The sequence below is a fragment of the Carcharhinus amblyrhynchos genome, chromosome 12 (genome assembly GCF_965287045.1).
Source record: "Carcharhinus amblyrhynchos chromosome 12, sCarAmb.v2.hapA, whole genome shotgun sequence".
Lineage (NCBI taxonomy): Eukaryota > Metazoa > Chordata > Chondrichthyes > Carcharhiniformes > Carcharhinidae > Carcharhinus > Carcharhinus amblyrhynchos.
In genome coordinates this window covers 59,495,292-59,519,497 of record NC_137335.1, presented here as the reverse complement: position 1 = coordinate 59,519,497, position 24,206 = coordinate 59,495,292, and the positions used below count along the sequence as shown (strand labels likewise).

The following is a 24,206-nucleotide window of genomic DNA, read 5'->3' as shown; positions in this document are numbered from 1 at the left end:
TGAATTCCTACAGTGCAGAAGGTGGCCATTCAGCCCCACCATGTCTCAAGAGCACTGACTCTCCTAAGGCACATTTTACACAGGCCCAAGCCCCACTTCATCCTTGCAAACCCATGCATTTACCATGGCTAATCCACCTAAATCATACAGATTGGGACACTAAGGACCAATTTAGCATGACCACAGAGGCTGATGAGCATCTGGAACAAGCTGTCAGAGATAGTAGTACAGGCAAGCACAATTTTGTCTTTTTAAAAGTGCTTGGACTGTTACATGGGTAAGATGGGTATAGAGGGATTTGGGCCTAATGCAGGCAATTGGGACTAGCTTCGGGATTAAAAGAGGGGGTAGCATGGATAAGTTGGGTTGAAGGGCCTATTTTCATGCTGTAAGCCTCTATGACTCTATGACTAATCCAGCTAATCTGCACATTTTTTGACTATGGGAGGAAACCAGAGCACTGGGAGGAAACCCACACAGACATGGGGAGAACATGCAAACGCCACACTGACAGTCACCCAAGGCCAGAATCGAACTCAGGTCCCTGATAAATATACAGGCACATTTGGATAAATATTGAAGTATACGACTTGCATGTTCATTCCAAAAGAAAACAACATTGAATAGAACACATTCTCAATAAATTAATTGTTGTTTTCTTAGAGTAAATATGCAGAACCGCATAAGAGTGACCAATACTAACAAATAAGAATAAAACATACAAAAGTCCCTTTCTTTCTGGTGCACTGTGTTTGGTTACCAGTGTGCACAAAGCAAAATGAAGCTCAGCCCTTTTTGTGAGCACAAGTAATTAACATTAAGCTATGTGCCAACTGTGGAATTTAAATCCTCTTAATTCTAATGTTATCAAAATTCAAACAAAATAAATCTTGAACTATTGAATTCAATCTATCTTTAGTCTGATTAAATCCAAGCTGTGGAATTAATTTAATTATTTCAGATATGCTCTGAACCTAATTAACAATATTTTTGAAACAAAGTGAAGTACACAATTACCAATGAATATGAAATCAAAGAATCTGGGAGTAGGCAGAAAGTAACCCTTTCATTAAGGAATTCAGATGATAACTGAAACGCCATGGGTCAAATATAAATGGTTAACCAACTTCAAGTGAACCCAGAGAAGATTACAGCTTTGAAAATCACTGCATTAAAGTATTTTTCCTAATTATTATTACATATATTATGAATTTTTTGTTCAATATTTAATTTCTTTTATTGGCAGCTTACCATCATAGTGGACTGCAACACACAGGGTCATGTGGATCATTAATATTGGATTGTAACTTAACTAAAATATTAATCATAACAATTGCTTATTAGATGAAAATCAATAATTTTTTTTAATGGGGAATAACTTGGCGAGCTATTAGTTCCTTTAAAATAAAACAACTGCATCAGGAAGTTACACATTTTTATTTATCTGCTGTGATTTATCTTACAAAGCTGTGATTATTCTTGCAAATATTTTTTAATACTTTATTATGCCTGGTTAGCAAAAACTCAGTAAAAAGTCTGACAACACCGGGTTTTAGTCCAACCGATTTATTTGATAGTAAACTCACAGTTTAATAGTAATTTAATAGTTTGATAGTAAGCTTTCGAGGGGACTCCCTCTTCCTATCAAATAAATCGGTTGGACTAAAACCTGGCGTTGTCAGACTTTTTACTGTGTTTACCCCAGTCCAACACCGGCACATCCACGTCATAGCAAAAACTCACCAAGGACATTAGTCCAGTCTTTGCAATTATCCCTCATCTCACTTTTGTGGTGGTTCATCCTTGGGGTTACCATTGACAAGAAACTCAACTCGACTCGCTACATAAACACAGTGGCTACAAGAGCAGGTCAGAGGCTAAGCAATACTGTGGCAAGTAGCTCACCTCCTGATTCCCCAAAGCCTGTCCACCATCTACAAGGCACAAGTCAGGAGTATGATGGAATACTCCCCACATGCCTGTGTGAGTGCATCTCCAACAATACTCAAGAAGCTTGATACCATCCAGGGCAAAGCAGCCCACTTGATTGGCACCACATCCACAATCACTGACTCCCTCCACTGCCACTCCACCATGCTCAGTAGCAGCAGTGTACCATCTACAAGATGCACTGCAGCAATTCACCAAAGATCCTTAGACACTATCTTCCAAACACACAACCACTTCCATTTAAAAGGATAAGGGCAGCAGATACATGGGAACACCACCACCTGCAAGTTCCCCTCCAAGCCATTCACCATCCTGACTTGGAAATATAACACCCTTCCTTTGCAGTCGCTGTGTCAAAATCCTGAAATTCTCTCCCTAACGGCATTGTAGGTCAACTCACAGCACATGGACTGCAGCGATTCAAGAAGGCGGCTCACCACCACCTTCTCAAGAGCAATCAGGGATGGGCAAGAAATGTTGGCTTAGCCAGCGACGCCCATGTCCTACAAACAAATAAAAAAAAGAATAATTGTTTGGCTGCTGGCAGTCACGCGGGTAATTCCCCAGGTGGGTCTTTTTTTTTAACTTAAGCTTGGACAATGACTGCTGTCAAACTATTTAACAAGAGGGCAGAGCCACATAATGCCCTGACTTAACAAGTACTACCTAATGAGCTGTCAGAAATGACAAGCCCTGCTGATTTTGCCCCCATTCTTAAACCAGAGTCACTGAGGGTGATTTTAATTTCCTCCAAACCAGTTGGGACAAACTCAGCACTGCACCACATATCGTAGACAATTCTAAAAATAAAGAACCATTACCCACTACAGAAATGTAAGTGTTAGGATTTGTTTTGAATGGTGTTGTATGATGATGTCTACTTTTGAACAGGATTTTAATTACAAGGGCCCAACCTGTTTTCAGCCTTCCTAAATTTAACTTTAATTAGAGTGCCCTTATTCACTAAGGCCCTTAATGTGCTGTATAGTAAAGATAGATACAAAATAAGCCTTACTTAACCTTACTCTATACCAAGAGAATGGCACAACTCTTGAACAATGTTAGCATGAGTGAATCATATAGATCTTCTGCATTCAACTGACAGAACATGGGATGCATTTAGCATACAGTGAAGAATTAACATTATGAGATATATAGGGTTATTAACAATATTTTTGTGGATTGATTTGCTTAACTTCATGGCTCCCCACTGCCAAATTTGGAGTGTACCAAAGACGTGCTGGGGTATCCATCCTGGAAGTTCCAAGGTAAGTGTTTACCCAGTAAGTTCCTCTGGACAATTACGTTGGGCTGGGAAACATCCAACAAAGGAATCCTTCAAATTATTCTGCCAGATTTTCACCAATTGTTACACCAAAAGAGTTAAAAGAAAAAGTCGTACTTTTAACTTCAAAGTAGCTATTTTAAACAGCTAGGCCGGGTTCTGCATGGATCACCCAACACACATACACATACACCCTACTCCCCAGGGGATCACCCACACCACTCCAACTAGCACTCCATACCCCACGGTATTCACCAGCCCTCACACACATGGGATTTCCCTGCTACCCCTGTCCCCCAGTAACCTACCTGAACGGGTCCAACCCCACAACAGCCTGACAACCCCCAATGTAAATGACCTCCCTTTACCTGATACTTCCCCATGCCACCTCCCCCCCACATCTCGTTGATATGTTATTTTCCCCACTGATGTCTGATTCCCCCCAGTATCTGAACATCCCACTATTGATGTCTGATCCTACCCTCCTCTCAATAACAAACTGCACCTCCAACCCCAATGCTTGAACATTTCGCCCCCAACACTGTGTTTCTGGATCCATCCACCAATGTCCAAATCCCCAATTTGATATCCACTCCCTCAACTGGGATCTTGGGTTCATGTCACACTATCTGTAACCCCCATGACTTGCCTGGGCTTGCAAAATCTCACTTACTGTCCTATCTGGAGGCAATACACATCTCTTTAACCTATGCTTAATGCTATCTCCACTCACGTTGTCTGCATCTTTAAGACTTGATTAGCTGTAAAAACTCACATTCTAATCAGTATTCCGTAAACTGAGTGTGTGTTTTTACATTCCCTGTTTGTGATCAGAACTCTCCACTCACCTGATGAAGGGTCAGAGGCCCAAAAGCTAGTGGCATTTTCTACCAAATAAACCTGTTAGACTTTAACCTGGTGTTGTGAGACTTCTTACTGCGTTTATCCCAGTCCAACGTCGGCATCTCCACATCATGTCTACATAACATATAACATAGGCCTTAAGCAAAAAAACTACAAAAGGATTGTGAAAGAAGCCCAGTCTATCACGCAAACCAGCCTCCCATCCATTGACTCTGTCTACACTTCCCACTGCCTTGGAAAAGCAACCAGCATAATCAAGGGCCCCCATGCATCCCGGAATACTCTCAGCCATCTTCTTCCATTGGGAAAAAGATACAGAAGTTTGAGATCACGTACCAACCAACTCAAGAACAGCTTCTTCTCTGCTGACATCAGATTTTTGAATGGACCTACCATATATTTAGTTGATCTTTCTCTATATCTTAGCTATGACACCATATTCGGCACCCTCTCCTTTCCTTCTCTATGTATGGTATGCTTTATCTGTATAGTGTGCAAAAAACAATACTATTCACTATATGCTAATACATGTGATAATAATAAATCAAATCAAAAAAGTAGATATTATTAAATCTTACCCCGATAGGGCATCAACAGTCGTTTCTTCACACTTCCTAAATGGAAATTAAGTTCATGTCAGGTATTTGGTGCTCGTTGCAACGTACAGAATTCATCAAAACTGTACTATTCACACAACAATAGTTCACATTCAACTCACAACATCACTGTCACCAGCTCCAAATAATCATAAGCCTTTGGTCCCAATGAGGAAGTATCCCTGAAGCAGGAATTGTTCATTCCGCTTATACTGCCTCAGTATATATAAAATTAATTTGCACACCTGGGCAAGTGTTGACACGCCACCACTCAAACTTGCATCTACAATTCTTCAGACAGTTTCCAATTTTAACTGATCACGAACTGGTGATACTGGGACCAATTCTAGAAACTCCCCCCTCCACCCCACTGTACTAGTGGGATTGTTTAAATTAGCAAAGGTCAATAATTGAACCTGTAGCCTTAATATATACAAGTCAGGAATACATCATGTAAACGGCCTTCAGGCTAATTGTAGCCACATGCCCACTTTTGAGCCCTCAGCAGAATCCAGCTACAACACATGCCTAGCAAAAAGTTGATAAGATGGTGGGTTGCAAATCAGGTCCACTCTCCTTCAACTGCAGGTTAAATCTGCCCTAACAGTCAGAGCCAGGCTGGGCACCAGGCCTCCACCCAGCCGAAACAAAATCACTGATGTAAAAGGGCTGGAGGGTGGAGGCGACAGCCTATACATGAGGAATTCCCATGGACTCTGTCCTCAAAAGGTGCTTATGTGTCTCATGAAAGCAGGTATAGTGGTCAGCACCATGGTGGAAGGAGGGTCCACTTTGACATTTCAACTCAGAATCACTTCATGACCCGGAATCTTATATTTCTTTTTAAAAAGTTTAAGTTTGTTTTTCTTCCCTACTGTTGGAACCAACACAATCCATCCTGCCCTCATCTGGCATGCACACCTGCCAAGCGGGCTGGAGCTTTGACTGAGTTTCTATTCTTTGATAAGGCCACCCAGACCAATCCCAACAATACCATCAAGATCAACTAATTAGTTCAGGAATCAGACTTTCAGATCTTTGTGGTCGATCACTTAAGTTGCTGCGTTCACCCACTCAAAATAGGCAACATTTTCCCCATTGATGTTAATAGTAGAGGGATTACTGCAATCAAGCAAGCCTAAGATGGCCTAAGAGACCAATATATTGAAATGAGGCTTGCAGTCTGAAAAGGCAAATTTTGGTCTAATTTTGTTTGTGCCAGTTTGGAAAAGGTGACTTTGAGAGCAATCAAATGGTTCCATATACTTTCGTGAACAGAAAGTCTGCGAGTCAGCATAATACACATTGGAACTTTCATTAAAATTGTTATTGTGTACATCTTTATCAGAGAAAATTAACCTGGCAGTCTAATTTCAATCATTTGAATATTACGTGAAACTCCTGAGCCATGATGAGAAAAGATTTTGGATTATTCAAATCTACAGAAAAATTTGACTCATATCCCAAGTGATGGCAAATGTAAACCTCAGCCTTGTCTGACAGTCAAATTATCAGTGCTCAAAATTAATTTTTAGCCAGTACTGAACCCTGTGAAGTATTTCCTGACACAGGAATACTCAGTGTAAAACTGTACAATCACTTCCCTACTGAAGAACAGAAAAAATGTAGACAGCAAGGAGAGTCCGTAACAATTTAAAAATTGTATGAATAAAACTGAATATATCATTTGATTGAACACACTATTAGTAATTAAACTTGAGAGTTAAACTAACCATCCACTCCGTTGTGCCGGCTGTAGCTTTGCTTTCCTAGAATTGTTGGAGAGCCATGGTTTTGAATTGCAAATAGTCGTTTTGGTGACTGACTGGAGTTCCCTGAAGTGAAGCTTGGCACCCTTCTTAACACCTTTGGCTTTACAGCAGGATGCACTTCTGTGTATTGAGAAAAAAAGGTTATGTGCAATTAGACAATTGAGAAAGTGGAAGAAAGAGCAGGTCAGAAATGTTGATGACGACTTCAATTCATATCTTGGTTATTGATAGAAAGTTTTAAATATTGTAAAAAAAATAAACACTGCTCCTTGTAATTCTCATAATAACATGAGAAATAGGAGCTGGGGTACAAACTTCAAGTTTGTTCTGCTATTCAATAAAGAGCATTGAATCATAGAAGCCCTACAGTGCAGAAGAAGCCATTCAGCTCAGGCACTCACTCTTCAACAGAGTACCTTACCAAGGACCCCATGGCTAATCCCCCTAACCTACACATCTTGGGACACTAAGGGATAATTTAACATGGTCAATCTGCCTAGCGAGCACATCTTTGGACTGTGGGAGCAACCGGACGAAACCTGTGGATGTTGAGCCTCTCAGTTGCAGTCCAGTAATAAAAGATGATGCAAGTCCAGCTTCTTCACAACTCTTTATTCTCTTTTACAACTCCGCATACACACGCTCAATACCCAGTGCCACCTGCAACCCCTTTATATATCCCAGCACATCTTTGCACTGTGGGAGGAAACCCAGTAAGGATCATGGACTGATATTCTATCTCCAATCCATGTTTCCACCCTATACCCATTTCTCTTGATGTCCTTTAGTACTTAAAAATTTATGCATCTGTGGAACATACTCAACAACTGACCATTCACAACTCCCTATAATGGAGAATTCCGAAGATTCACAATCGTCTGAGTAAAGACATTTCTGCTTTTCTCAATACTAATTGCCCAACCCCTTACTGTGACACCACGACCCCAAATTTGAGAATCTCCAGATGAAACAGTCTCTCTACAAGCCCACTAAGGATCTGTTAAATTTCAATGAGATGAAATCTATTTTTTCTGAGCTCCACAGGGATATACTTCAAAGGGTACAGGAGTTCTTTTTGGTATCCTTGGTGAATATTTATCTGTGTGCACTAACCTGATGCAGCTTACAAAGCATTGCATTGTTGTGTACAAATCACTAAATAATTTTTTTCAGATCACTTTGGGTCAAAGTACATTCTTGCTTGTATTGATCATCATTAAATAAGCGCTGTTTCAATGTTAAAGCATTTCTATCAACAATTAACAGTATGTATATTGTAATATTGGGACATCTCTTGTCTATCTACTGCTGAGCTTTGGAGCGTGTACATGCCTACTCCTCTGACACCTTTGCACATCTTATTTCACTCAATCTCAGCCTACACATTAAATCTCCCACTCAAATCACAGATCAACCATAAACCTTGACAGCTCTGAGGTTTCTATCTAGGGCAAAGCAATTTATGGCATTTCCACATTTGTCTTAACGTCTGCAGCACCACACCTCCTTCAACCTTTCTGCAATCATCATGTGGAAACAAAACTAGCACACAGCTCCTGTTCCAACATCTTCTCAAATTCCCAATTTCCAATCTTGTCAAGGATCAGTTTGACTTAGCTGGAAGCACTACTGTCCAAGTTTATTTGCATTACAGACTTGAACATGTAATTCAGTTCCACTCTTACCTATTCAGTAATTTAGCCAGAAACTCATCTGCAATAGCTTCTCTTCCTACTCCTGCACTATTACCACTGATGTCCCCCAAGGATCTATCCTTACCTCCCACCACCATCACCCCTCCTATTTCTTATCTATATGCTAATATGTAGTCTCAATTTTCACAGGTACATTGACAAAACCTCACCATCATCTCTCTTGACTCCTCCGCAGACTCTAAATAATCAAACCACTTGATCGATATCTGGTTGAGCAGAAACTTCCCCCAATTACTTACTGAGGGATCAAAGCCACTGTCATTAGTTCCCCACTACAAATTCCACTCTCTGGCGACCAACTCCATCACTCTCCCTTGCCCCAAGATTTGACACCAAGGTCAACTTCTGACCAAATATCTGCTCCATTGCTAAGAATACCTTTTTATCACCCCCTTAATATTGCTCAACTCAGCCCTGCCTCAGTTCACCTGCTGCCACATGTAAAATTTTAATAATTCTACTATTGTTTAGGTTTTATTGCTGACTTGTAACATCTACTGATTTTATTCTTCAATCACATTTTAAATTAAATAGTTCAGTTTGAATTTCTGTTCAGTGAGATAATAGACAATCAAGGCAGTTGGAGAACAGGATGGCAGTTGTTATTTTTTGAAAAAACTACTCTTAAATTGAGGGAACCTTGAGTTTGTACAGCTTTATGCTGTTTTAACTGCCCTTAATGCGCGTGACAAAGATCTCAGTTTACATGGTTTAAGCAGGAATACTTAAATATCAATCGATGATATCCCAGAATACATCACAGATAGCTTATCTCCATATTTTTACAAGTTTCTATGGAGTTTGTGCTACAGTTGTAGTTTTTAAAAGTTTATTTTATTAAAGTCAAAAGTTGGCTTACACTAACACTGCAATGAAGTATCTGCGAAAATCCCCTCGTCTCCACACTCCAGCACCCATTTAAGTACACTGAGGGAGAATTTAGCATGGCTAATGCACCTAGCTAGCACGTCTTTTGGACTGCGGGAGGAAATCCACGCAGACACAGGGAGAATGTGCAGACTCCACACAGACAATGATCAAAGCCGGGAATCAAACACAGGTCTTGGCACTGTGAAGCAGCAGTGCTAACCACTATGTCCCCAACTTCAGTTCATCCTAGAGTTAATTTATTAAAAATTATGGTGTTGAATCAATATTATACTTAATTAAAATCACTCTGTAGATTTATCAGTAATATATTAAACATTTCTAAATGATTGTTCTGTGTGTTGCTGGGGTGGGGGGTGCAGAGCTAATGGCCATTCAACATAGCAATGGTATCCTGAAACATGACAAAAATAAAAATTCGGATGACGTAATGTTAATAGCTCCAAAATCACATTGTGCTATTATTTTCACACTTGCATGTCTTATTTGTGAGAATCATCTGTTACGTTTGATCTAACTTAACCCTCATTTAGATATATTTGATGGTATATACATCATCATTCTACCTAAATAGATTCCTCAACACTTCAATTAGGATTTCTGAAACAGAAGTCGAATTAAGCAGCAGACCATTATGAAGACTTCAGCACCCACCAAGATACTTGATAATGCTTGTCAGAGGCTTCCTCAAGGGAGCTTTGATATTTAGTGGTCTTTTTACTTCCTCTGGAAATCTCATTGTACCTGAGGATGAAAGAGGAGACATCTCATGTACATGCATCGGCTGCTGCAAACCTAGATGGTTAGACAGTACTCTTCAAGTGGAACTTTCTCTTTGAATATTCTGTCCATTCTCCAAACATATACAATACTTAAATTCACAGAATATGAAACTCCCATGCAAAATATTTTGAGTCAAATGGAAGACTTAATCCAACAGGAATTCTGAAATATACCAAACACTCAGAAGCACATTCTACAAGCAGCAGGTTAACGCATTCAGGTTATTAGTCTTTGTACCACCGGTTATCCGTTCAATTTAGCTTTACAGAAATGGGGAGGCAGTGGCCTGGTGGTATTATCACTGGATGATTAACCCAGAAACTCAATGAATGCTTGACGCTCCACGCTACAGCAGATGGTGGAATTGGAATTTAGTAAAAAATATTTGGAATCAAAAATCTACTGTTAACTAAGAAACCATCGTTGATTATCAGAAAAATCCATCTGGTTCACTAAAGTCCTTTAGGGAAGGAAATCTGCCATTCTTACCTGGTCTGGTCAACGTGTGACTCCAGAATCATAGCAATGTGGTTGACTCTCATCTGCCCTCAGGCAGTTAGGTATGGGTAATAAATACTGGCCAGCCAGTGGAACCCCATGTTCCACGAATGAATAACAAAAAAATTACAAACTAAAATGATAAGCTGTTGTTGCCTCTAGTTTAACCAATGATCATTCAATTATCAAGATAATAAAAGCTGTATAGTTCTGAAATGTTTGGAATACTTTTCAGACAATGGATGTTTAGTCAATTGGTTTCCTGTGGCAATATCTTCACCAAAGTTTCATCTCCCCAATTCTCCAATCCATGCACACAATTAAGCTAGACTCCACATAAAGCTCTCAAATTTAACCTGCATATGCATGATTATCATTGTTGTGTCAAATAGTAGCTAGGGAGGAGAGTAGGTATGGAAGGAAAGACTTCTTTTTAAATTTCAGGATTATCCATCTTTGAATTACCTGCCCTGAGTAGGTTTCATGGGCTCTTTTATGCTTCACTTGACTTCAACTACAGGTACAAAGAGATTATCTGACATAAGATCCCATGAAACCTATATCTAAGAATAGCTGCTGGTTCTGCCAGTGCCTTGGCCAATATTCATCGCTTGACCGATATCAGTGATACAACTGAAATTAAAATGTCAGATTATGTGCATCTGTGTTGGGGCTTAAGCTCTTAATCTTCTGACCTTGAAGCAAGGGTGCATCCACTGATCCAAGTTAGCACTTAAAAGCTGTTTAGATGTAAGAAAGAACCTCAGCATCAACCAACCCTGCAGGATTACTTTGATCTTGCTCAAATATTATAGAAGTGTGTTTCCTAATTTTTTTAAATCAACTTCTTTTCCAGACCAATGTATCTTAGCTTCCTGTAGTTTTTAGTTTAATTAAAAATCATTCAGATGGAGCTTCACAAAACTTTACTGAAAGCCTAAGTAAACTACAGTATAACAAGTGCTGCTACCAACTTTAGCTTTAATACCCTAAATTATCCCAGGGGAGCTTGTCAGGTGAGATCTTCTGTCGAATTCATGCTGGCTATTTAATTTAGTACTATAATTATAGCAAATACCAGCACAAACCTGTTCTCGTGTGTCTTAATGCTTCTACGCACTGTCGACTTCTTTTCTATCCAGCAGTTTCTTAAACAGTATGCTGCAGAATCCCAGGACTGTTACAGTGCAGAAGTGATGTGGAGATGCCAGAATTGGACTGGGGTAACCACAGTAAAAAGTCTCACAACACCAGGTTAAAATAAACTGGTTGGACTTTAACCCAGTGTTGAGACTTTTTACAGTGCAGAAGGCCATTTGGCCCATTGTGTATGCATCAGCTCTCCAAAAGAACAATTCACCTAATACCATTCCCCTGCCTTCTCCCTGTAATGCTGCATATTCTTCCTTCTCCAGTAACTGTCTAATTCCTTTTTGAATGCCTCGATTCTGCTGGAGGCAGGTTCAATCTCAGGCACTGCATTCCAGACCCCAACCACTCACCGCATGAAAAAGGTTTTGCTCATGTTGCTTTTGCTTCTTTTGCCAATTACTTTAAATTTGTCCCCTTTCAATCCTTTCAGGAGTGGGGACAGTTTCTTCCTATCTATTCTGTCCAGATCCCACATGATTTTGAACACCTCTTACAAACCTCCTCTTAGCCTTCTCTATTCTGGGGAAAACAGTCTCAACTTCTTCATAACTGAAGATTTCATTGCTGGAACCATTTGTGTGCATCTTCGCTACACTCCCTCCAGCACCTTCACATGTTTCTGAAAATGCAACACCCAAAACTAGACATAATACTCCAGCTGAGGCTGAACCAGTGTTTTATACAAGTTCAACATTGCCTCTTGCTCCTGTACTCTATGTTCTATTAATAAAGGATAGATAGTGTATTCTTTGTTAACCGCTTTCTCAATCTGTCCTGCCAGATTCCTTGGCTCATTCACATATAAGAACATAAGAAATAGGAGCAGGAGTAGGCCATCTAGCCCTTTGAGCCTGCCCCGCCATTCAATAAGATCAGGCTGATCTGAAGTAGCTCAGTTCCACTTTCCCGCTTTCTCCCCACAACCCTTAATCCCCTTGCCTACCAAAAACCTATCTACCCGCGTCTTACATATATTTAGCGAGGTAGCCTCCACCACTTCAACGGGCAGAGAATTCCAGAGATTCACCACCCTTTGAGTGAAGAAGTTCCTCCTCAACTCTATTCTAAACTGCACCCCCCTTATCTTGAGGCTGTGCCCTCTAGTCCTGCTGTCCTTTCTGAGCGGGAAGAACCTCTCCACCTCTACCCTATCCATCCCTTTCATCATCTTATACGTCTCAATGAGATCCCCCCTCATCCTTCTAAATTCTAACGAGTACAAGCCCAGTCTATTCAGCCTCTCCTCATAGCTCAACCCCCTCAACTCCGGTATCAGCCTAGTGAACCTCCTCTGCACTCCCTCCAAGGCCAAAATATCCTTGCGCAAGTACGGCGACCAAAACTGCACAGTACTCCAGCTGCGGCCTCACCAGTGCCCTGTACAGCTGCAGCAAGACCTCCCTACTTTTATATTCAATCCCCCTCGCTATGAAGGCCAGCATCCCATTTGCCTTCCTGACCACCTGCTGCACCTGTAGGCTGGGTTTTTGCGACTCATGCACAAGGACCCCCAGGTCCCTCTGCACCGTAGCATGCTGCAGCTTTTTGCCCTGTAAGTAGTAGTCCTTCCTACTATTATTCCTAACAAAGTGGATAACCTCACACTTGCCAACATTGTATTCCATATATTTCCTCATCCCTCTGATCATGAGCCCCATTTAGAATTGAATCCTTTATTTTATATTGATTTTCCTTCCCAAGTCTATCATTTCACATTTCCAGCATTGAGCTTCATGTCATGCAGTTGCCCATTCCACCAACTTGTCAATGTCCTTTTGAAGTTCTATGCTATCCTCCTCACATTTCACAATGCTTCCAAGTTTTGCAATATCCACATGTTTTGAAATTGCATCTTGTACACCAAGGTTATTAATATATTTCAGGAAGACCAAGGCTCGCAACACTGACCCCTGGGAATTCCATTACAAAGATTCCTCCAGTTCAAAAAAAAATCCCGAACTACCACTCTATGTTTCCAGTCAATTTCATATCCATGTTGTTACTTCCCCCTTTGCTCCATGAGCCATAACTTTGCTCACAAGTCTGCTGAGTGGCACTGTATCAAATGCCTTAGGTCCATGTACACCACATCAACAGAACTGCCCTCATCAACTGTCTCTGTTACCTCTTCAAAAAACTCATCAAGTTAGTCAAATACAATTTTCCCTAAACAAATCCATGCTGGCTTTTCTTACTTACCTCGCATTCGTCCAAATGCCTATTAATCTTGTCTTTGTTTCTGGAAGTTTCCCTATCAACAAAGTTAAACTAACTGACCCTGTATTTGTTGAGCTTATCTTTACATCTTTATTCAACAAGGGTACAACATTTGCGATTCTTCAGTCTTCTGGAACCATCCGACTTTAAGGAAGGCTGGAAAATTACAGACAGTGCCCCTGCAATTTCCACTGCCACTTCTCTCAGTATCCTTGGATGCATCTCACCCAGTCCTGATGCTTTAGCGTCTTTAAGTAGAGACAGCCTGTCCAAAACCACCTCTTCATCAATTTTAAATACTTCTTGTGGATTAATTAGCTCGTCTTTCACCATGGCACTTGTTGTATCTTCTTCTTTGGTAAAGACAGATGCAAAGTATTCATTTAGTACCTCAGCAATGCCCCTGTTTCAATGCACAAATCCTTTCTTTGGTCCTTAAACAGCCCCAATCCTCCTTTTACCACCCTTTTACCATGTGCCTAAATGCGTTTCTCTTTTATTTTAGCAGTGAGTCTCCTTTCATACTGCCTCTTTGCTCCTCTTATTTGCTTTTTCACTTTCTCTAACAATCTTTGATAGTCAGCCTGGTTCTTCATTGTATCATTTGCCTAACATCTGCCATAAGCATACTTTTTGATCATCTTAATCTCTATCTCTCATCGTCCAAGGAGCTTCTGGATCTATTTATTCAACATTTTCCTTTCAAGGGAATATACCTTGATTGTGCATTTCATTGTGCATCTCTTCTTGTTAGTAATTTTCCTGCCAACATTTGATGTCAAATTATTCGGCCCCAATCCATTCTTACTCCAGTGAAGTTGGTTTACCCGAGTTAATTATTCTTGGATTATTCACTGTCTTTTTCTAAAGCCAGCCTAAACCTTATGATGCAATGGTCAGTGTCCCCTAAATATTCCCCTACCTATATTAATTGGAATTATTTACAGATTATTACTTTTGAGGTTTGGCTTGCTAATTTCCCACCTAGTTTCCTAAGTTCTGACAGCAATGCTATAATCCTCTTTCTGCCTATATTGTTTATACCAATGTGTCCATGAATACTGCCTTATCACCTCACCCAATAGTTGTTCATTGACATACTTGATTATGACACAAGGGAGACATCATATCATCCTGGAATCACTTCTGTACTCACAGAAATACCTGCCTATTCTCCTAACTACTGAATCATCTATCATTATGCTCCTCTAGTCTTGCTTGTGTATCTCTGCACACACTGTGCCATGGATGGGGCTCTGGCTGCACTCCCGTTATAATTCAGAACTGAATACTGGTTGGAGAGTGGTTTGCACTTCGTCGACTCTTCCGCGATCAGCCAGTTTCTAATTGGACTGCCTGGTGGTCACCCATTCCTTCTCTCCTTGCAAACTCTTAAGCTGCAGGGTAACCACACCTATAATTGTGCTATTCACAAAACTCTCAATCTCATGGGAAGTGTCCTGGAGTTCCCACATAGCACAGGATGTGCACTTGAGAAGCTAGCACAGTTCTCCAACTCCTTTATGTGTTAGTTAATAACCTCGCTACTGCAAATAAATCTTACTGCCATTAATAAACCTTTATCAGCACCAGTAACCTTCATACTATTAATAAACCTTACCAATACTATTAAACCTAAATAAAACTAATAAATCCGAATGCTCAAGATAACGTTACTGGTCGTAGTAAACCTTACTTTAAAAAAGAGAACTCAGGTGGTTATACTATCACTGAGATAAGATAAATAGGAAATACTCACCAACCAATCACCCACCTGCTTCCCAATAATCTCACATCACAATTTTTCTGAATGAACATGGACTCCAATCCACAGGTAGGCTTCTGATGGCGGTTGATAGCCACGTTCTGCTCTCACTGCTCCCTGCTGCTCACCATGTGAAAGCTCGCTCTCTCCACAGTGTTTTAGGCACCACTCTGCTCTCACTGCTTCCTAACATCCACCAAGGAGAAAGGAAAAGCAGCAGCAATAGTCACTCATCAGTCAACTCATGGCTTTCCAGTGATGTTGACAGTTGTTTATTTTCCCTCACTTCAGCGATGCTGACCTGCCTCACACTCCTCCCGGTCTGCCTCAAACTGACACTGATCTGTTTCACACGCCTGGTCTCTTCACAGTGACGCTGACCTGCTTTACACTCCTCCCGGTCTGCTTCACAGTGACACTGACCTGCTTCACACTCCTTCGGTTTGCTTCACTGTGACACTGACCTATTTCACACTCTTCCTGGTCTGCTTTACAATGAAGCTGACCTGTTTCACAATCCTCCGGTCTGCTTCATAATGACGCTAACCTGCTTCACAATCCTCGCACTCTGTCACTCTATTTTGTTGTTCTTATTCTTATACAGGGGTGGGGGGAGAGATGGTGGCATAGGGGTAATGTCACTGGTCTAGTAATATTCTAAAGTCATGAGTTCAAATCCCATCATGGTAGCTGGTGGAATTTAGATTCAATAATTAAATCTGGAATGCAAAGCTCGCTATGAAACCATCATTGATTCTCATAAAGACCCATCTGGATCACTAATGTCCTTTATGGAAGGAAATCTGCCATCCTCACCTGGGGTGATATTTTACGGCCCCGTCACAGCGAAGGTAGGGTTTGAAAAATGCAGTGAGACGTTTGAAAATCCATCAACTTCGACGGAACTAAAAAATTCCCACTGGTGGGAGAGGGTGTATAAGACCCCTAATGGTCAGCCTTCATGTGACTCCAGGCCCACAGCAATCTGAAGTGTTCAACTCAAGGGCAATTACAGATGGACAACAGATGCTGGGTTTGCCTGAGGAAATAATAAAGCAAACAGAAGCTAACTCTTGGTCCAGGGTTATTTCATTTTTCATGCACGTTTTAAGTTAATAATAGAATCATAGTGCCCATGGAGGCTACTCGGACCATCAAGTCTGCAGGCTCTATCCCTATGACTCCATGCGTTGTCCTACCCTTGTTCGTCCCCCTGACACTAAGGAACAATTTAGCATGGCCAATCCACCTCGTCCGCATATGTGCATATTTGGCATGTCAGCTACAACTCTCAAAAACTTTTACAGATGCACCATAGGAAGCATTCTTTCTGGTTGTACCACAGCTCGGTATGGCTCCTGCTCTGCCCAAGACCGCAAGAAACTACAAAAGGTCATGAATGTAGCCCAATCCATTACGCAAATCAGCCTCCCATCCATTGACTCTGCCTACACTGCCCACTGCATTGGCAAAGCAGCCAGCATAATTAAGGACCCTACACACCCCAGACATGCTCTCTTCCACTTTCTTCCATTGAGAAAAAGATACAAAAATCTGAGGTCACGTATTGACTCAAAAACAGCTTCTTCCCTGCTGCTGTGAGACTTTTGAATGGACTTATCTTCCATTAAGTTGATCTTTCTCTACAGCCTAGCGATGATTGTAACACTACATTCTGCACTCTCTCCTCTCCTTCTTTATGAAAGGTATGTTTTGTCTGTACAGTGCACAATAAACAAAACTTTTCACTTTATACTAATACAATTGACAATGATAAATCAAATCAAATCAAATCTTTGGACTGTGGGAGAAAACCAGAGCACCCTGAGGAAACCCACGGAGGCATAGGGCGAATCGAACCCAGGTCCCTGGCGCTGTGAGGCAGCAGTGCTAACCGCTATGCCATCATGCCACCCATGGTCTTATTTCAATGATTTTCAGACTTGTATTTCACCTACTTGTACACACTATCAACATTTTTCTTTCTACTTTACAGGTTGTTAATCTGATCTAATTTATATAAAATCAAACTCCAAGCTAAGATGTATTGGACATCTGACATTCTCCACAAAATTGATCAATTTTAAGAGCAACTGTAATTAGAGATCACATAACCAAAGATGATTTATACTTTAGGTAGGCCACTTCTCTTTGATGGGCTCTGCATCAATTACTAAAAGATAAAATAAGACAAATCAGCAGAAACAAAGTCAAACTTCATAATTTGTTTAGTTCACAAAAAGTATTGTGGGGGCTGTAAGGTACCCACCACAGGACTGCTACAAATAACTGTACATTCATTATTTCATTTAAGGTTGTCAAAAGATGCAGCATTGCAGGCATTTCATCACATTAATGCTAACATACTTGATGTTGGTATTATTTAGCAGTTTTCTGATTTAATGCTTCTTCCATAACACTAACTGGACATCAATTATCCTCAAAAGCAGCAGTAAAAACTCCAATACATCTGTGCTCGTCTCCAATTCTGGCCTCATTAGTAGCCCCAGTTGTAATCACTCAACCACAGGCAGTAGTGCCTTCAGCTGCCAAGGCCCAAAGCTCTGAAATTCCTTTCCTAACCTTTCCCCCTTCTTTAAGATGTTCCTGAAAACCCCTCTCTTTAATCATGCTTTTTTGGTCATCTGTCCTATTACATTAAGTTTTGTAAAATAAATGAAGGATTTGGGGAAACTTTATTAATACAAATTGGTGGTTGCTAATTAAATGCCTCACTGTATCCGGACAAACATTTCTCAATGTTTCCTTTTGTTGTTCTTTGTTTACATGTTACATGTTTGAATAACGCAATCAAGTGATGAAATGTTAAATCCATTGGAAGGAACAGCAGTGTTTGTGGATATGTGTGGGTTAAGTGATATGTTATGTCAAGTAATTTACTGCTCATATACCAGCACTGTCACAGCCTCAGATCTGCATGCAAAATTCAGTATTTGAGTAAGAAATTACATGCCATAAGTATTGAAATTTAAGGGATTTGTTATGCATTGCCAAACCAAACTCTATGCTCTATGTGTACAAGCATTGGATATGAAAAGTGAGAAGGCTATATTAGTTGATAACACTGACCCTAAGGTGCAGCAGAATTTTCTGTTCAATAGTTGAAACATACAGGTTTAGAAATTGACATGTTTGACTTCATAACCATCTGTTCCAAACTAATGGGACACATTAATTAACCTTACTATCCCTTTGTTCGGAAAGGGAGCTTCTGACTGCTATCTAGTGATTCTTCTGCGGGTGTCAGGGAAAAAAATGGAATCTCCTACGGCTAAGTTCAGCATCAATAAGAACTGTCAGCCAGCACAAAATAAGTAAGGCTGACTGGATGGCTTACCGGGGGACGTCTGCTATCAGTGGAACCAAATCCCAAAAATGAGTAAATATTTCTGGTAAAATAAAATAATCTTGAGTTATGGTAAAATTCAGTCATGGCCAGATAACAGATGACAAAGACTTGGCTGAAAAATACCAATGCATACTGTTATTAACATGCAATTCAGCCAGTAAACTGTAGAATGGAAAAGAGAACTCATGAGTTGCAAATCATCACAAGTTACACTGCTCTGCCTTTAACTTCACAAGAATAATATTTCACCCTGAACCTTCCCATGAGTTTCTTGGAATTGCTGTGATGCGCATCAACTCAGCACAGAAAGGTTAGTAATTAAAAGCACCGAGCACCTTTTTTTTAAATAACTTGATAAGTGTTAATGACTTCCTATTGACCTTGGTGGCTCAGAAACTAAACAATAATTCCATTGTGTAGTTAGTGGTTGTTGAAGATTTGAAAATTTCGCATTTTGATTATTGTTTTACCTTTTCTGTCACTATCTTTTCCAGCCAATCTTTCTTTCTTGATATTTAATTCACCCACTTTAGTTTCACCCCTCCCCATCCCTCTTCTTTACTACTCAAGCCTTTTATCTCACCTCCTAAGGGCTATTCGTAAAGGTCCAGGATCATCTACTGTTATAAAAACATAAGAACATGGAGTAGGAGTAGGCCATCTGGCCCCTTGAGCCTGCTCCGCCATTCAGTAAGATCATGGCTGATCTTTTTGTGGATTCAGCTCCACTTACCCGCCCACTCACCATAACCTTTAATTCCTTTGCAGTTCAAAAATTTATCCGTCCTTGCCTTAAAAACATTCAATGAGGTAGCCTCAACTGCTTCACTGGGCAGGGAATTCCAAAGATTCACTACCCTTTGTGTGAAGAACATAAGAACATAAGAAAATAGGAGCAGGAGTAGGCCATCTAGCCCTTCGAGCCTGCCCCGCCATTCAATAAGATCATGGCTGATCTGTCGTGGCTCAGTTCCACCTTCCCACCCTCTCCCCATAACCCTTAATCCCCTCTCTTATCAAAAACCCATCAACCCGCGTCTTAAAAATATTTAGCGAGGCAGCCTCCACCACTTCAACGGGCAGAGAATTCCAGAGATTCACCACCCTTTGAGTGAAGAAGTTCCTCCTCAACTCCGTTCTAAACCGCTCCCCCTTTATCTTGAGGCCGTGCCCCCTAGTCCTACTGTCTTTTTTGAGCGGGAAGAGTCTCTCCACCTCTATCCTATCCATCCCATTCATCATCTTATACGTCTCAATGAGATCTCCCCTCATTCTTCTAAACTCCAACGAGTACAAGCCTAGTTTATTCAGCCTCTCCTCATAGCTCAACCCCCTCAACTCCGGCATCAGCCTAGTAAACCTCCTCTGCACTCCCTCCAAGGCCAAAATATCTTTGCGCAGGTGCGGCGCCCAAAACTGCACACAGTACTCCAGCTGCGGCCTCACCAATGCCCTATACAGCTGCAGCAAGACCTCCCTACTTTTATATTCAATCCCCCTCGCTATGAAGGCCAGCATCCCATTCGCCTTCCTGACCACCTGCTGCACCTGCAAGCTGGGTTTTTGCGACTCATGCACAAGGACCCCGAGGTCCCTCTGCACCGTCACCTGCTGCAGTTTTTCGCCCCGTAAGTAATAGTCCTTCCTACCAAAGTGGACCACCTCACACTTGCCAACATTCAATTCCATTTGCCATTTCCTGGCCCATTCGCCCAGCCTATCTAGATCCTTCTGCAGACTCTCCACACCCCCCCGCACAATTTGCCGTTCCCCCAATCTTGGTGTCATCAGCAAATTTCGACACCCTCCACTCGGTTCCCTCCTCCAGATCATCTATATAAATGGTAAAAAGCTGAGGCCCCAGCACCGACCCCTGGGGCACTCCACTAGTCACCATCCGCCAATCCGAGTAGCACCCGTTGACCCCCACTCTCTGCCTCCTATCTGACAACCAATCCTCTATCCACGCTAACACCCTACCCCCAACTCCATGTCCCTCGACCTTCTGCAATAACCTCTTGTGAGGTACTTTGTCAAACGCCTTCTGAAAATCTAGAAAGACCACATCCACCGGCTCTCCTCTATCCACCGCCCTAGACACATCCTCAGAACTCCAGTAAATTTGTCAGACACGACTTCCCTTTAATGAAACCGTGCTGCGTCTGCTCTATCAAGCAATTCCCTTCAAGATGCCTCGCAATTTCCTCCTTAATGACAGATTCTAACATTTTACCTACCACAGACGTTAAACTAACCGGCCTATAATTCCCCGCCTTTTGCCTGGGATATTATGGGATAGAAAAGCACAAAAAAGACAGAGCTAACTACTTCATTGATTCGGAAGTTGCAAAAGATAGTTATTAACGAAACATTAACATGGAAGAACCAGAGTGGTTCTGGGACCATCGTTATCTTTGAATGCATAAAAACAGTTTTGTGGAAGGGATGGGTATAAGGGCTTGCAAGTCTGTTAATGGAAAACCAATTGAAAGAGGTTGAATACAAGAAGAAACAAGTGGACCATCTGTCAAAGGATAAGGATTAATTTGGAGCTTAGGCCGAAATGTCATTAAATGAATAGAAATTCAAAATATGGAAGGGAAATAATGTGGCAGTACAAATATATTGGCAACAGTCTGCAAGAAATACAGACTGAGACCTGGGAGATTTATATCCAGTCCTTGGAACACTATCTATGAAGGCAATACAGCTTTTGTTAAATAGGATATTTTGAGAAGTGATTACTGGCACTGACAATGTTCCCATTGAAAAAGGGAAGCTTATGGGTGGCCTTATTGATGTATTTATGATATTAAACAGTATAAAAAGGATCATGGAATGATAGTCAATATTTGCATATGTTCTGGAACAAGAGGGTGTACACTCAAGCTTAGACCAGAAGTGAATAACCAGTTAAGATCTAATTACTTTGCACAGCAATTGATGAATATTCGGAGTATTCCTGCTTTGAACAGTGGAAGGAAGTGAATGTTCTAAATTTCAAAATGGTGATGGATACTTTTTGGGGCTCAAGTCTACAAAACGGTACTACAGGCAAAATGCGGTGTAATGCCAGATGAGGGTCAGATGGAATCTAACAGTTTTATTGTCAATATACAGTCCTATTTCCTAAACACATTGGAACAAAGCAAGGTTAAATAATAATGCATCATGAATAACCTGACTGCCTTAGAGAACCAGATAGGAATGACCCAAAACTTGCCTAAACTTAGCTGCAGATTTGTTTTGGGATACTTTTTGCCTCCCTTCAAAGTTGCATTACTAATAAAGAGGAGGGAGCATTCCTGAGTTTGTCTTTTCCCAACCTCTATTCTATGGTCTGCAAGTGTCAAAATTCTCACACTACATTTTGCAACAATTAAAATAAATTCCAGTGGTAAAATATTCTAGAAACTGCAACACAATCTGAAAATTCAAATCTAAAAGGTTAAATATAGAGGAACAAAAAGCAATTTGCATTGTAGACTTTGTCTCCAACAGAAATTTAAAAGCAGTAAATGCATTCCACAGCAGTGTAAGTTTATTGCCATTATGTACATGTAGCTTCTCCTGCATCTATAGTTCTTAAGTGTATTACTAAGAGATATACTTCCTTCCTTTTATATAGGATTTACAGCACAGAAACAGGCCTTTCAGCCCACTGGTCTACACCGGTGTTTTACACGCCACACAAGCCTTTGCCTGTCCTACTGCAGCTAATCCAATCAATATACCCTTCTATTCTATTCTTTCTCACGTTCTTATCTCGCTTTTCCTTAAAATCATCCATCTCAACTAGTCTATATGGTAGCAGGTTCCTCATTCTAACCACTCTCTGCATGTAGAAGTTTCTCCTGAACTCCTTATTGGATTCATTGCTAACTAACTTATATCAATGATTGAATTTTAAGACTCCTTCACAACCTACAACTACCTTTTAAAAAAAACTACGTAATCTTAAGGACCTCTATTAAGACCTTCTGGTGAAAAAGAGTCCCAGCCAAATTCAGTTTTTGTCCTGATAGGTATAATCTCTCATTATCTGTGTAAATAGTCTTTACCTTCTCCTGTGCCTCAATATTCTTTTTGTAATGTGGCGTCTAGAACTATACACAATAGTCTAACTGAGCTTCTGTGTGAGTAGAACATTCAGAATCCACACTATCCCTACAGGGCAGAAGGAGGCCCATTGGCACCAACCACAATCCCGCCAAGGCCCTATCCCCGTGACCCCACATATTTACCCTGCTAATCCCCTGACACTAAGAGGCAATTTATCATGGCCAATCCACTTAACCCGCACATCTTTGGGATGTGTGTGGAGCACCCAGAGGAAACCCACACAGACACAGGGAGAACGTGCAGATTCTGCACAGAAAGTGACCCAAATTGGGAATCGAACCAAGTTCCTCCTCAACTCAGTCCTAAATCTGCTTCCCCTTATTTTGAGGCTGTGCCCCCTAGTTCTAGTTTTGAATGCCAGTGGAAACATCTTCCCTGCTTCTATTTTACCTATTCCCTTCATGATCTTATATGTTTCTATAAGATCTCCCCTCATTCTTCAGAATTCCAGTGAATATAGCCTCAGTCTAATCAGTCTCTCCTCATAAGCCAATCCTCTCAACTAGGAATCAACCTAGTGAATCTCCTCTGCACCTCCTCCAGTGCCAGTATATCCTTCCTCAAGTAAGGAGACCAAAACTGTACACAGTACTCCAGATGTGGTCTCACCAGCACCTTATACAGCTGCAACATAATCTCGCTGTTTTTAAACTCCATCCCTCTAGCAATGAAGGACAAAATTTCATTTGCCTTCTTAATTACCTGCACGTGCAAACCAACTCCTTGAGATTCCTGCACAAGGACACACAGGTCTTTCTGCAAAGCAGCATGCTGCAATTTTTTTTATCATTTAAATAATAGTCCACTTTGCTGTTATTCCTACCAAAATGGATGACGTCACATTTACCAACGTTGTATTCCATCTGCCAGATCCTCACTCGCTTATCTATTTCCCTTTGCAGATTTTCAGCATCCTCTGCACACTTTGCTCTTCCACCCATCTTAGTGTCATTTGCGAATTTTGACACACTACACTTGGTCCCCAACTCCAAATCATCTATGTAAATTGCGATCCCAACACTGATCCCTGAGGTACACCACTAGTCATTGATCGCCAACCAGAAAAACACCCATTTACCCCCACTCTTTTCTTTCTGTTAGTTAACCAATCCTCTATCTATGCTAATACATTACCCGTAACACTGTGCACCTTTATCTTATGTAGTAGTGTTTGGTGCGGCACCTTGTCAAATGCTTTCTGGAAATCCAGATACACCACATCCACAGAT

The 24,206-nt window shown here is 41.0% G+C and overlaps 1 protein-coding gene across 1 annotated transcript in view; it reads right to left on the bottom strand.

Moving 5' to 3' along the window:
• LOC145350461 (metastasis-associated protein MTA1-like) overlaps nt 1-14,053 on the bottom strand; it is a 60,454-nt gene extending 46,401 nt beyond the window's left edge. Inside the window, exons 1-3 of the mRNA XM_080199661.1 lie at nt 13,948-14,053; nt 6,429-6,587; nt 4,678-4,713 (exon numbers count right to left, since the gene is read on the bottom strand). Of these exons, the coding sequence (XP_080055787.1) occupies nt 4,678-4,713; nt 6,429-6,587; nt 13,948-14,053 (301 nt within the window). The remainder of the gene's footprint in view (nt 1-4,677; nt 4,714-6,428; nt 6,588-13,947) is intronic.
• Between the last annotated feature and the right edge of the window lie 10,153 nt (nt 14,054-24,206).